This window comes from Trypanosoma rangeli (assembly GCF_003719475.1).
Source record: "Trypanosoma rangeli strain AM80 chromosome Unknown Tra_15.4_contig_00397, whole genome shotgun sequence".
Taxonomy (NCBI): Eukaryota; Euglenozoa; class Kinetoplastea; order Trypanosomatida; family Trypanosomatidae; genus Trypanosoma; species Trypanosoma rangeli.
This window is the reverse complement of record NW_021706140.1, coordinates 2,450-16,169: the sequence shown is the minus strand read 5'-3', so window position 1 is coordinate 16,169 and position 13,720 is coordinate 2,450. Positions and strand designations below refer to the sequence as shown.

The 13,720-nt window shown below is 52.3% G+C and overlaps 5 protein-coding genes across 5 annotated transcripts, besides 5 other annotated features; all 5 read right to left on the bottom strand.

Moving 5' to 3' along the window:
• TraAM80_08296 (uncharacterized protein) lies at positions 1 to 377 on the bottom strand (the record flags this gene model as incomplete). The annotated part of the gene is made up of 1 exon (XM_029385048.1): positions 1 to 377. A coding segment is annotated over one exon (377 nt), but the record flags the coding sequence as incomplete, so codon positions are not given.
• A 570-nt stretch (positions 378 to 947) lies between these two features.
• Positions 948 to 966: a microsatellite.
• Positions 967 to 1,952: 986 nt separating this feature from the next.
• TraAM80_08295 (uncharacterized protein) lies at positions 1,953 to 2,786 on the bottom strand (the record flags this gene model as incomplete). The annotated part of the gene is made up of 1 exon (XM_029385047.1): positions 1,953 to 2,786. The coding sequence occupies one exon, from the start codon at positions 2,784 to 2,786 to the stop codon at positions 1,953 to 1,955; it is 834 nt and encodes a 277-aa protein (XP_029235130.1).
• A 1,027-nt stretch (positions 2,787 to 3,813) lies between these two features.
• Positions 3,814 to 3,838: a microsatellite.
• Positions 3,839 to 3,912: 74 nt separating this feature from the next.
• Positions 3,913 to 9,789, bottom strand: TraAM80_08294 (uncharacterized protein; the record flags this gene model as incomplete). The annotated part of the gene is made up of 1 exon (XM_029385046.1): positions 3,913 to 9,789. The coding sequence occupies one exon, from the start codon at positions 9,787 to 9,789 to the stop codon at positions 3,913 to 3,915; it is 5,877 nt and encodes a 1,958-aa protein (XP_029235129.1).
• Positions 9,790 to 10,059: 270 nt separating this feature from the next.
• Positions 10,060 to 10,470, bottom strand: TraAM80_08293 (prefoldin subunit; the record flags this gene model as incomplete). The annotated part of the gene is made up of 1 exon (XM_029385045.1): positions 10,060 to 10,470. One exon carries the CDS (start codon positions 10,468 to 10,470, stop codon positions 10,060 to 10,062), a length of 411 nt encoding a protein of 136 aa, XP_029235128.1.
• A 337-nt stretch (positions 10,471 to 10,807) lies between these two features.
• Positions 10,808 to 10,889: a microsatellite.
• Positions 10,890 to 10,908: 19 nt separating this feature from the next.
• Positions 10,909 to 12,117, bottom strand: TraAM80_08292 (protein phosphatase 1, regulatory subunit; the record flags this gene model as incomplete). The annotated part of the gene is made up of 1 exon (XM_029385044.1): positions 10,909 to 12,117. The coding sequence occupies one exon, from the start codon at positions 12,115 to 12,117 to the stop codon at positions 10,909 to 10,911; it is 1,209 nt and encodes a 402-aa protein (XP_029235127.1).
• Positions 12,118 to 12,125: 8 nt separating this feature from the next.
• Positions 12,126 to 12,152: a microsatellite.
• Positions 12,153 to 12,767: 615 nt separating this feature from the next.
• Positions 12,768 to 12,784: a microsatellite.
• Positions 12,785 to 13,720: the final 936 nt, after the last annotated feature.

Here is a 13,720-nt window from a genome sequence, read left to right as displayed (position 1 = left end):
CTGCTGCTGCCACTGCTGCCGCTGCTTCCGCTCTCGCTCTCCGTACTGCTGCTGCTGCTGCTACTGCTGCTGCTGCCGCCGCTGCTGCTGCTGCCGCTGCTGCCGCTGCTGCTGCTGCTGCTGCCGCTGCTGCTGCTGCTGCCGCTCTCGCTCTCTGTACTGCCGCCGCTGCTGCTGCTGATGCTGTTGTGGCTGTCATCGTTGTGGCCGCTGGCGCTCTCCTGGGCTGCAGATGACGCGTAAAAATTTGATGATGACAACGACGACGACGCCCGCGCGGGCGCCAGCCACAACAGCAGCAGCAACGAAACGAAAGGGAGAAAGAGACAGTGGTGGTGGTGGTAGGAGCGGCGATGGATGCGTGGTGCCTCGCGCATTTGCTTGGAGTCCTGTGGCGCTGGTGGAATCGTCTAAGGCTTCGGCAGAGAAAGACATTCAGAGAGGCAGCGAGGTGGTGACACATGCACGCGCAGATGCATACATAGTCATATAAATGGCTCAGAAAGCAAGCAAGAGAGTCAAAGTTGGCGGTTCCAGAAAAGCTCAAGTGACGGCGGGAGTTATGACGCAGAGAACCCACAAATTACCACGATTCCACAGAAACACAACAGGAGGTGAGGGGGGGGGAACAAGATAGTGACGGCGGCGTCATTGACTGCAGCGCTGACGATAGCGTCACATCCAACAACGCAGAGAGGTGTCCGCACACCATGGAGCACGAGGAGTGAGTTTCAAGGCGAGCCCACAGGAGAGCATTTATTTCCACGCAGCCAACGAGCAAGTCAATAAAGTTATGCAGAGGCCGGGAAGGAGGTCACTGCAACACGTCGGCTGACGGTTACTGTAGTTCCTCTCTTTTTGCCAAAGGCATCCACTTGCCCTTGAAAGGCCTCCAATATTATTTTACGGCGTCCCTCTCACTCCTCCCCCTCCTCGCTACAAGATTCGCTGCTGCTGCTGCTGCTGATTGTGTAGCCAGTTTCTTTCTTGCCGTTACGTCCGCCGCTATTTTGGTTTTGATTCGCTCTTGCCGCGCGCCTCGCCTCCCACCGCGCGTCCTCCCCGTACTGCTGAAAGCGTCGGAAGGAGTCGTGCATCCACGCGCACGCACCAAGCAGCAGCAGCGTCGCCGGGAGCACTACGGCGCAGAAGTAGAAACCAAAGTCCTCGTCGTGTAGGTACTCCAGGGAGTAGCGCCGGAGGAGGTCCATATGCGACGCCGTCGCTGATGCCGTCGGCGCTCCACTCACACACGGGGGGTGGGAAGTGTCAGACAACTTTCGCGTGCACCACAAGAGAGAGAACAAGAGGAGGGAGGGGGGGGGGGGGGAAGACAACCAAAGGACGTTAATGAAGCTAACTAGGATGCATGAAAGGGCAAACGCAACGTGGCAGGAAGCAATCGGAGTAAGGTCATTCTTATGGCCCGCACCGCCACACAGAAAGAGACAGGTACAGTGGGTAGTTTTGTTTGTTTGCGTTATTTCAGCTTTTTTTTTCCGTTTTCGTTTCCCTTCCCTTTTGCCCTCCACTCACAGAGAGCTGCTAGTGTACAGTTGCGAGGCTACCACTTGTTGCCGGCGCCCGTACCCCACATCTCCTCCCAGCACTTTGGCCGACAGCGGGAGGAGACGGGTGGGGATTGAAAGGGCTCACGTCTGCCGGCCTTGTCAATGGGGTCGCATCCCTCGCGGATGTCGCCGAGGTCGGTCAGGCCGAGTTCCTTTCTTATCGCGAGTCGTTCGTCCTCGATCTGGTCCACCTTCACCCGCAGGCGCTCCAGCTCCGGCGTGGAGAGGTCCGGGACGGCATCGTGGTACGGGATGCCAAGGTCGGTGCGCTCCCACTAGTGGACGAAGGGCTCGCCATCGGGCGCGTTCGGGTCCGTGGTTCCCTCCGTCTGCTTGCGCACCGGGTGTTGTCGTCTGTTCACCCGCACCTGCCGCCTGTACTCAAGCTCCTGCCACGTCATGTTGCGAAACACGTGCCCGAGCTCCGTGCGCATCACCTCGACCTCCTTCGTTGTTGTAAAAAAGGTCGCCGCAGACAAACCCGAGCGTCCAGGTGGCCCCAGCCTGCGCCTTGGCGGCGTGCTCCTTCTCCGGGTGGTGCTCCGCCTGCCGTAGCGGTTCCGTGGGTCGGTGGGCGCCGCCGTAGACCTGGTCGTCCTCAAGCTCCTGAAAGGTCTGCTGCGAACGATTCATGTGCGCCATGATGTGCATCAGGGCGTCCTCCACCTCCTCCTCCTCCAACACCATGGCACCAAAGTACTGCTTCTTGTAGTCCCTGGCGTGTTCCTCCTCCGCGATGCTCGGCGGGTCGCCGCGGTGGCCCCGCATCCACCGCTCCCACAACCTACCATCAGTCGCCAGCGAGCCGTACGTCAGGTGCTTCTTGTTGGCGTCCTCGCGGTACATGCGCCGCTGCTCCTCGCGCCCCTTTTGAAACTTCCAGGTCACAGTAAGCTTATTCCCAAAGCGGTCCTTCGCGATAAGTCGCTCCTGCGTAAAGCCGTAGCGAAGGTAGTTCCAATACAACTTATCCCACCACTTTATGATGCGACTGTCGGCCAGGCCGGCGAGGGAGTGCTGCAGCCTCACACTCTTCTCCCCAAAGGCGTCCACAGAGCGGATGTAGGGGGAATTCACCTTTGCAATCTGCTGTCGTGCCGCCGACGCCGCGTCGCCCGACTTTGTCGCAACTTTCAAATACGCTTCAATTTTTTCCTTCTCCTGCTGCTGCCACGTCCCCTCCGACAGTTGTCGCTTCGCCTTCTCTGCCAGCATTTCCTTCCCCTTGATGGCCCACGCCACCGCATCCTCCTGCCGCCGCTTGGCGTGGACGAGTTTAGAGGTGAGGTCGTTTGTCTCGTCCGCGATGCCCTTAATGCTGGAGAGAATGCTCCCGTTGGCCAGGCGGTGCCGTCTGGCGCACCACAGCAGCGCGGGCGCCGACACAACGGCAGGCAAAGCAATGAGACGGCAACCCCCACCGCCGCCCAAGCATGTGGAAAACTTGCAGACAAAACACACACTCTACCGTCTCCGCCTCGAACCCCCCCCCCCCCCTCCCACGCGCCCAAATGAGTGGGATGTAGACGGTGCAAGCGCGCCTCTGTTAGTTTGGTGCTCTGTGGCAACCTTCACACGTGGGCAGCCAATGCAGGCACAACTCCGCGCCGCCCGCCCGCCCCACACGCACCGTGGCGGGTAGGAAGCATCTCCTTTGCGTGCGTGTCTAGCCACACGCAAAAAGCAGAAAGGAATTGGGTTGGTGGGCGGGTGAGCGGAGCAAACCGCTGTTAACTTCCCAGTTGCATTCCGTTCTATTCTATCTCTATTCCCTCCCATTGCAATGCGAGGAGGAAAAAGAAAAAAGAAAGCAAAACAAAAATAAAAGAGAAAGCAAATAAATGAGTAAAAATGGCGAGAATAGAACGTTAAGGGGGGAGGGAGGAGGGGGAGAGAAGCACTTGCTCGTGCGATATGAGGCTGGGCAAGGAACATGCGCCTCCACATGCGGGGCAGGGAAAAAATCACGGCGCTCCCCCCTCTCCTACTTCTCCCTCTCTCAAACCTTCACACACACATTCTCTCTCGCTCACGCGCACTGCCCAACAAGCAAAAAGACAGAAAAGGAAAAAAAAGAGGGGCACGGGCACCCATAACAACCGCAGGAGAGGGCAAAGGAGCGACAAAAACAACACATCCTTGCCATTTCAAGGTACCGTCCCTCCCACCGTCTCTATTTTGAGACCTACTACGGCCCACTGGGATGGCGACATGGATTGAAAAAGCAACGAGGAAGAAGCAACCCTCCCCCCCCCCCCCCCCACCCCACACACAGACACATACACTTTTTTTTTTTATCCCCCGCTGTCTCTCACTCACCCCTGCTGCGCGGCCCCCGTGTCTATAACTCCTCCTTGCCGGAGAGCTTTGTTCTGGCAACAATATCCGCCAATTTTCTCACAGCATCCGAGCGCAAGTTGACGCTGTGGGGAGTCCTCGTCCCAGGCTTAGAAGCGGAAGAGTTGGGCCGCCGTGTTGGCCGCTCTGCACTGGGAGCGGTGATCCAGGTGGCCTTGTTCTCCCGCGCACGATGCGGCGACGTCCTCGGAGCTGTGTGGTGTCCCACCGTCTTTAACGATGCCCCATGGGAGGAAGCCTCACCTCCGTGCATCTCCGTCAAGGAGCGGGCGGCGTTCCCGGGTGGATGCCGTTGATATTGATCATCCCTGGTCTCGGCCGGATCCGAGGCGCTCTCTGGCGACAAAACGGTGGAGGTGCTTGGGCTCAGCAAAGAGCGCGAGCGTCGCGTTGGGCCTAGTCTTCCACGGCAATCACATCCATGGTGAGGATCCTCATCGCCATGGGCGGCAGAGGCAGCTGCTAGGTCCCCCCGCAGCGCGGAGGCGAACCGTGTGTCACCGTCTTTCGCCGCATCCGGTGAGGAAATGCTTCGCGCGGACGATGTCCAAAGCCGAGCGGGCCGTCGCGCAGAGGAGGAGTGGTCGCGCTGGCTACGGTGCGTGGTCGCTTTCCCTGCTTTGTGTTGCAGCTGCCGCGGCGATGGTGTCGCTCCACGTGACCTGCGAGAGACGGGGGTGGCAAGTTGACGGGTGTGCGAATGGGCACGAGATGAGGCCAGGGCAAACCTGCCCGCGGCGCTCCTTGCAGGGTGGTCAGAGCAGTGATGACGGCAGCAAACCTCGCACTCGTTGAAGAATTCTCCACGGTGGTGATTCGGCTGGTACCGGGGCACCGAAAACCCACGTGCGTCGCCTGATGCCGCACTTGAGTGGGTATGCGCCAACGAGGAGTACGTTGGGCCCTTCGGCGCCACAACAACAGAGTTGCGTGGCGCAGATGCAGATTCCTGCCGTGCGGCTCGCTGCTGTTGATGATGCTGCATGGTGTGCGACCAAGTGTCCCTGTCCGGGGGCGAGAGGTTGTCGCGTCTGCTTGGCAACAACAGCGACGAGGGCGCGGATCGCGGGGATATACTCCCGCTCGCTGGAGCGGCGCCGATGGCATCCTTTGGTGACCGTACAAGTCCCGAGCTGCGCGGTGGCGTGTTGCGGTGTGGCTGCTTCCTTGGCGCTTGAGGGAATCCCTCATGGGAAGTCTCCGCCTTCGCACCATCGGCTCCCACTGTGGTGGTTTGGTGGGACGGAATGTTACCCTGGCGCGAGGCTCCACGCAGCTCCTCCGTGAGCTCCTTCACCGACTGCGCCAGCTGAAACAGCAGAGCCTCCCTCACAGGGGAGCCAGGAGCGGAGGCGCTGGAACCAGCCTCCAGCGAGAAACGCGGCGCACGCTGCTCTGGTGCCAGCATGGAGACATCCTCCCCTGTGAAAGCTGCAGGATAAACAAGCGGAGGCTGATGGGATTGGGGCTGTTGTTGTTGTGGTTGCTGCTTCTGCTGCGAAGGCGGTGGTGGCGCCTCATCCTCGGTGATGCCGTAACTCCGCCTCCAGCGTCGAAGCTCCGCCCGCGAGACGGCGGCCTCAGAGAGCGCCTTATCTCGTTCCTGCTCCATGCGCTTGCAATCCTCCAGCGTCAAGGTGGCGCGCTGCTCCGCCACCGCCGCCGCCTCCCGCAGCAGCTGTACCTGTTCTTCCAGCTGCTGCAAGTTGCCATCGCGTCGTGCTCCTCCCTCCCATCCCCCAGCGCCAGCACCATTACTTGCCGCCTCCGCCTTCTCGTTGTCCTCGCCGCTGCCCTCTTCCCGCTTCCCTCTATTGGCAACTTCCTGGACCAGTTGAAACATGTGAGCAATGACCTTCAGAGTCGTCACGTCCTCCAGGAAGTGCGACACCTTTGGCTGAGGCGAGTTTGGCGGCAGCGGTGGTTTTGCAACTTTCATGTTCCCTCGCTGCTGATGCTGCGCTGAGCGCTCCGGAGTCTCCTCCGCGTCCGCGTCGTCGGTCTCACGCACGCAGGCCCCAAGCACCTCTGGCGGCAGCGGGTGCCGGGCGGCGACGGCTTCCCCTTCCCCGCTCACCTCCAACCAGTTTACGTAGGTGGCACAAAGATCAACAACATCGTCGACAATGTCTCGCAGCTCCATCGCCAGTTGCGTGCGCTTTCGCAGCTTCTCGAGAATCCCAACAAAACCCAGGCTCAACTGCTCCAACGCCGTCGCCCACAAGCAGGGGCCTTCACCTCCAACACGGTTAAAGAAGTAGCAGCCACGCTGGCGCGTGGTGCGCTCGGTGAGCAGCGTACACATCTCCTTCAGTACCACGGGGTCCTGCTTAAAAACGCGGTCCACGTCAAGCTCCGAGTACGGCTCCAGCATGGCGGCGATAAACTGCTGCATCATATCGGTGTCCCTCTGCACCAAGATGACGGCGAGCTTATAGTTGGTGCTAAACTTGCCAAGCGCCTGATGGACGCTTCGAATGTTCGCCTCCACCGTGCGGAAGAGCGCATCGTCGCTTACCGTCGGCGCGTCCCTACTCCCTGCCTCCGTCGTGGCGGTGCCCTTAAGTTTTCCGACATCCAGCTCCACGTAGGTGTCACCCCACGCATCATCAAACTTCAGTTCATCCGCGCCACCACCGCTGCGTCGGTGGCGTGCCGACGGAATCGACAAGTATCGCACACTCAACAGACCATCCACTATGGTGCGGAGCTTCCCCACAGACTCGTAGAGACGCATCAGGCGGTGATTCGTCGGTGACACGCAGTTTATTGGAGCGTCCCGCAGCAGCGTGGTCAAAGCCTTGGCACGCACTCCATCTTCCCCCCCTCCTCCGCCTCCTCCTTTTTCAGCAGTGTTGGTGTTGCCTGAGGTGGACTTTGCGTCAGCAATGACGCGATCAAGCACTGGTAAAATGCCATCAGCAAACTGCATCAGCGTAGTGTCAATATCTATAAGATTCTCATCAGTCGCGTTTTGTACCACCGCGGCGTGCGTGGTTGAGCAGAAAAAGCAGTGCACATCGGCAAAATAATTACTCAACTTTTGCTGCGTGTACAGGTGGTCCTCCATTGCCTCCTGCAGGCGTGTTGCCCAGCGACCAAACTTCTGCAACAACAACGCCAGTGACTCCTCGCTGGCCTCTTGCTGTCGCAGTTCGCGCTGTTGTTGCTGCTGTTGTTGTTGTCCTTGCGCGCCGTCAAGATGGTTTGCCCCCGCTTCGACGTCAGAGCTTCGCCGCTGTTCACGTATGACACTTTCCACCACCTCATCCTCCGCCGATTCATCCGTTCCCAACATGAAGAGGGCAGACTTAACGCGTCTTCCCGCTTCCGCCAGTCGCAGTAGAATCATTTTCATCGCCTGACGGAATGTGCCAGCTTCCTCCTGCCACTGCTCCTCCGCCTGCTTCAAGCGAAGTAACTCGGACTTCTGTTGTGCGGCTTCTGTTATTGCCGTGTTGTCTTTCAGAAGCTCCTCGATGAGGTTTAACGTCTCAAGAATGTCAGCGTCACTGAGAGGCTGGACAATGTGTGTCTTTCGCTGCCCAGGACGGAGCACGAACTGAGACGACGACAATGACGCTGCTTCCGCCTTGGGCTCCTGCTCAAGCCGAACGGCAACGTGTTCGAGGCCCACCAAACGGCAAATGGACCCTACAGAGGAACAAATACGCGAAAACCGTCTCGTGTGCGTGGTGCTCGACTGAATCAAGTTGTCCAGACGAACCCTATCGGCCGCGTGTGCCTGAGACAGGCGATGATGGCGGAGCTTGACGAGTTTCAAGCGCTCCTCAAGGTCATCAAACATGGCGACCACGGAGGAAATTGCGCCTCCCGCCCCACCGCCGCTAGCGCCACCGTTAGACGCTGCCCCGGGGCCCTCCAAGGCGTCTGCTGAAATTGCGCCGAGTATCCCTTCCACGTCACTTGAGGTTCCCGAACTCAGTAGTATCTCCTTCGTAATCCTCACAAGTTGATTGCTGCGCTCCCGTACAACCTCCCCCACTCGGGTTTTTTCTAAACGACTGTGTGCCCCGGAAAGCTGCTGTTTTTGCTGTTCCTGAATCCACTGTTCAAGTCTTCGCTTCAGCAAGTGTACCATATCAAGAATATTGTGCACCGGAGGATCAATTCGAACGTCTCCCACCGAACAAGTAGGAGGTAAACCAGTCGGCAGGAGTTGCGCAAGCTCATGTAGGCTTTCTTGAATGATGGCATCTTCTGTTCTTCTACTTGCCCCAGATTTTTCCGCTGCCCACCTTCGCAGTTCCTCTGCTGCGTCCACAAGTGACGCGGCGGCAGCTTGATCGAGGATATTGGGCCCCGCCGCTCCATCTACTGGATCCGTTAAACGTGCAATCTGGGAGGCTAATTTTTCCACCCGCAAAAGCATTGGGTCCTGAGCAGTGGATGCCACGACCAGCGACCTCACCGCATCCTCCATGTAATCCGTTAAACGGTCCACATCATTCAGTGTTTCCATGGTTTGTATTTGTTCCTTTTCCGGCAACCAGCGCGCAATTCTCATCATCGCCTTCAATGTCTCCTCATGGGACGTCTCCAAAAAAGCTTTTGCCACATCTTCTCTTTCAGCTTGAGCCGCAACAATGCACTCCAACCCATGCAGAATCTGCAGAAAAGACTTCTCCTTCATAGCTGTCCAGTTTGGATCATTACTACTACGTCTATCACTACTCAAAGCTTGTGTCATTTTGAGAAGGGACTGCCTCGCTTCCAGTATATCTCCTGTTAAAATAAGTAACATTTCTCTGGCGCCATCTATAGCAGTACGCATGTATTTTAAAATGGCTTCCGCTGAGGCTTCTGTAGGTTTTCCCAAAAGCCAATTGGGAATCACGTTTAGGTGAAGATTTTTATTCACTTCCATCAGAACCAAAACCAAATTTTTCAGGTGATCCATAATCCATTGGTCGTCAGCGTGTGTAAAGAAGGAATCGCCCCTAGAAGTCAAAGTTGTTCTCTCTTGTTCCACTGTAGGAGGAGAAATGACACCGCATGAAGCAAATTTAGCCATCACTGCCCGTTCATACTGAAGCAGGAGCATAGAATTTGTGTGATTCTCTAATCTGAGAGCTTCCAACTCCTTCATTAGCTTTAATGTTAAATTTGGCGCCTGATCCAAAGTAGTGCCCGATGGAAGCCCAAGTATGTTCATTAGCTGATAAAGTGTTGCGTTGCCTTTGTTATCAACGCCCTCAAACTTTGATGCAAGGCTTTTAGAGGAAGATAACGCATCTAGCATCTCTCGCATTGAAGCTCCACTAGATAATGTATTATCCAAGCCATTGTTCTCCACAATTTCCCTTATTGTCTTTTTACATTTTTCTACCTGTATAAGAACTGCAAAAAAACGACTCTCTATAACGCCAAGGGCCTCAGTGCCTTCAGTAACCATTTCTTCAGGTGTAATATCAACGTGTTTCTGACCACTCAAATGCAACAGTGCTTCGTTAGCCACTTGCATAAGTGAATCCTGTCTATAAATAGCCTCATTATTCACCTTCTCAACGCGATTCTTTAAATGAATAATGGCGGTTAATAACTCACGAACGAGGGTGTCTGTCCTGCCATCTTCGATAAGCCCAATAATACGATCCCCTAGCTTCTCCGAAAAAACTGGTTCATCACGACGTGTTCGGTTCGTGACCTCATGCAGTATAGCTGAAGCCACACCATCCCCGGTCATAGGGTGTTGCTCAAAGACGGAGCTCACAGGTGTCACTGTTTCTATACTAACATTAGAATTGGGTTCAACCGAGTCACTCCTCCTTTGTGACCTCTTGAAAGAGGTCCATAACTGGGCATGGGTGCTACTCCACTCCTGTTTCTGGCCCTCCATCAAGCTCACTACACTCAAAATAAAGGAATACAAAACACACATGCATAGATAGATACGAAGACAGATAAATGTTACAAGATGTAATGAAAAGTGCATGTGTCTTCTCTCCACCGCAAAGGAAAAAAAACGCGCAAAAGATACAAAATTGGTGTATGTAACGCAAAACAAAAGGGTTCACCACCATAATATTCCTTTTAAAAGAATAATAATAATAAAAGGAGGTAAATACCCTCAGGTATCTTACCATTAAAACAAAAAGGTTTTTCCGTGCTACTGTTGTTGTTGTTGTCGCTGCTGAATTTGTGCCTGTTTTGCCTGCATTTTGCGGAACAACTCATCGGCCTTTTGCTGAGTCTCCTTCTCCTTCCGCTCTAATTCGGCAATAGAAACATCAGTCCTTTTTAGCTCACCATTAATGTATTCAAGCCTGTTATTGACAATCGCCTTGGCATCGTTCTGATCTTGTTGAATAAGAGCAGGACCAATAAGTTTATATACCCGGGATTCTGGCTCTAGCTTATTTATTTCATCCTTCACTATCTCATTCTCGCTCTTCTGTGCACCAAGCCGTCGGCGAGCCTCTATTAGCTTACTTTTTTTGGCACCCAGCTCCTGATTACCCTTGAAAATAACCTGCAGCTGGTCATTCATAGCTTTAAGCTCAGGAGGGACTTGCTGCATTGTTTGATTGACTGTTTTTGTGTTTCTGATGTTGTTCTTCTTGCTTTTCCCTTCGTAGCACCCCTCTTATTATTATTATTTTTCTTTTTTCGTATACTAATCCGTCACAGCGTCAAAGACAGTACGCAGACCAAGAAAAAAAAGAAGGCGCACATTCAACCACGGCGTCAAATGTACACGGACGCACACATACATACAGAGAGACGGCAATGCATAGGAAAAGATACCCCCATTCCCTGCAGTCAAGATGCTTTCCCAGATTAAAGCAAAAAAAAAAAAAACTGGTCGTCTGCGGTTATCTTCAACTAGGACAATACAACAGCACGAGTCAAACCCCAAGACAAAAAAAGGGATATAAGAAACATAAGCATAATGAAAAAAAAGTCACAGAAAGAAAAAGAGAAAGAGAAACAAAAGAGTTTGCGGTGAGACGATCCCCTAGGCCCTCCGCTTTCGATCTGCCTCAAGATTACCTTTATTTACGATTGGCCACGAATCAATCTGCTCCAAAAAAGGTAAATACATGTACACCTTATCACGGTATCTTTTATCCTCCTCAATTGGATTTCGCTCAAGGTAAACGGTCTTCAAGCTGTTCTTGAATCCGCTCAGTTTCCCTACTTCATCCCAATTTTCAACCTTTCCATCGGTGAGCCAAAATTCTACAAGAAATGGCATATTTTTGGGATTTATCACGTCCGCATTTATAACGGAAATTGGATTAAAGCTAAAATCAATAATCTTTACCATGGAAAGGTACTGCAGATTTTGAATCGACGTCAGGCCGTTTTCGGACAGGTACACCTCCATAAGGCATGGGTTAGCGTCAGGGCTGGAAAAATTCTCAGGCTCAATACTGGTCAAACGATTCGCCTGCAGACTAAGAATTTCCAGGGAGACCAAGGTTTGAAGTGATGTTCCAATAGATGTAATTTTATTCTTACCTAGCCAAAGCTGCTTCAACTTTGTCAGGTTCGCCAAACCTGGTCCAATTTCACGAATTCGATTGCCCCCTAGCTCGAGTAGCTCAAGGTTTGTAAGTAAATCCAAATTTTTAATTTCATTTATTTTGTTTTCCACAAGATACAGTTCCTTCAATGTTGGCGCCAAGGGTTCTAACCCTGAAATATGCCGTATTTGATTGTAGCTCAAATCTAACTTGGTAAGATGCCCAAAGGCCCCCAACACACTTTTTTTCAGAGGGGCATCTCCCATAGATTTTACAGATGAAAAAAAATCTCGCAGCTTGCGGATCTTGTTGTCAAAAAAATCTAAATCCTGAAGGCGGCCCGCAAGTTCTTCTGGGAACGGAGTCAGTTCGTGAATAAGATTCTTCCGAAGAGAAAGAGAAACACAATTAGTCAACTTGTCCAACTCCAACTCATCCAACGAAAACAATCGAACGTTATTAACCTCAATAATAGTGCTGTTTGTGTCAATGTTAAAAAATGTATCTGTGGCCGTCTGAGACTCTCGTCGCTTATTGTCGACTGCTGGGTGGCCCTCATCAGCGCTATCCTCATCAGAGTCCTTATGTGCACCAGTGTTTTGTGCGGCAAAGAGGGCCTCAAGTCCTCTCCTTAGTTTTTCTCGTTTATCTGCCTTCAAGTCAGCTTCCTGCTTGCTATGTTCAACACCCTGGGACATGGTGTTGCTGTTTATTTGTATGTGTTTGTTTGTTTTAGAGTTAGTATTTAGTTTCTTATCCCTTTATCTTCAAATGTAACAAAAAAAAACAGGTGAAGAAGTTCAACTTGTTCTTTTATTTTGCATTTATCCATTGCAATCACAGGGGAAACCTCCCCATTTGCAGCATACAACATCTATGATCAAAATGTTGCTAAAATGCATTTTAGCAGAGTTAATTTGTAGATGAGTTGGTGCTCTTCTTTGCTTGTTTTCGTTTCTTCTCTGCGTGTCGCCTTCTTAGATCCCTTACGCTATCCACAATTTGTCGTCGCAGCTGCTTGAAACCCTTCTGTCGTTTATTCACAACATGAGAGAACTGGATACCTGCCACCTGCTGCGACAAAGGCTTCTCGCTTTTTGGGGCGTTTGTTTGCCTCATTCCAAGAGATTCCTCTAATTTCGCTTGTTCATCGTGTCTCTGCTGGAAACGTCGGCGTTTCTTCTGTCGTGATCCACGAAGACCTCGTGGCGTTTTTTTGCCCGCTGTTTTCACTTGAGCATGAGTCACAATTGCAACCCTCGCCCCCCTCCCAAAACCTCGTCCCATCTTTAGATTGCAAACACCTTCACCTGACAAGGATGGAACAAAAATTACTGACAAACCACAAAATAATAATAATAATAAATTAAGAGATATGGCAACACAACTCGCTATAAACAAAAAAGACATATTTCGGCACAATGCAGACATCACACACCACCACAGACGTCGCCATACTTACACAGAAACATAAGAACATTAAAAAAAAACAAGCAAGAAAAATACAAATAAAAAGAGACATCTAACCAAAAGTCACTGTATAAAAGCAAAACAAAAAACCATATTGATGCACATAGCTAGAAAAAAAAACATTTTACAAAATAAAAATTTAAAATGGAAGAAAAAACCAATGACCCCAATAAAGCAGCACTCGTATAAAACAACAGCACCTCCCATGCGCTCACAGACACTTAAAGACACATTTGCCTAAAAACGAAAAGCTGCCTCACCATCCTAACGCGCGCAATCCTGAATCTGCAACCCTATACCATGGAGCACAGTAGACCCCAGCAAACCAGCAGGAGCATGTATCAATAAACAGTAAAACACCAAAGCGATATATATATATATTATTCTCATGTAACCATTCTACCCCTGCACATGTAGCTTCACATCCTTGCTCATAACACCACCCGCATCACCCTCTCTTTCATGCAGGGATGTGAAAGTTAAACTGTAACGTTCCTATCGGATATATCTCCTCTAATCGACAATGGAAGTAGAGAAATCGTCATGTGCATTCTCTGAGGGACGTCTTCCTGCGTCCGAGTGCAGAGTGTCTAAAGCCGAAGCAAAACAATACAAAGTATCAAAGCAAAAAACTAAAGGTGTCCCATATTAAATGGGATGGCGCCAATGTCTATATCATAGGAGGCTGTAGGCAAACCAGGGTTGGAGGGCCGAGCACACCGCAAAAGAACCAAGAGAGTGGTTGACCAAAGAAAAGTTCGGGTATCTCCTATCTCTCCAAGCCAGATTTACCTCGCCAGGCAGCAAGGTCTGCACAGAACACAAAGTGCC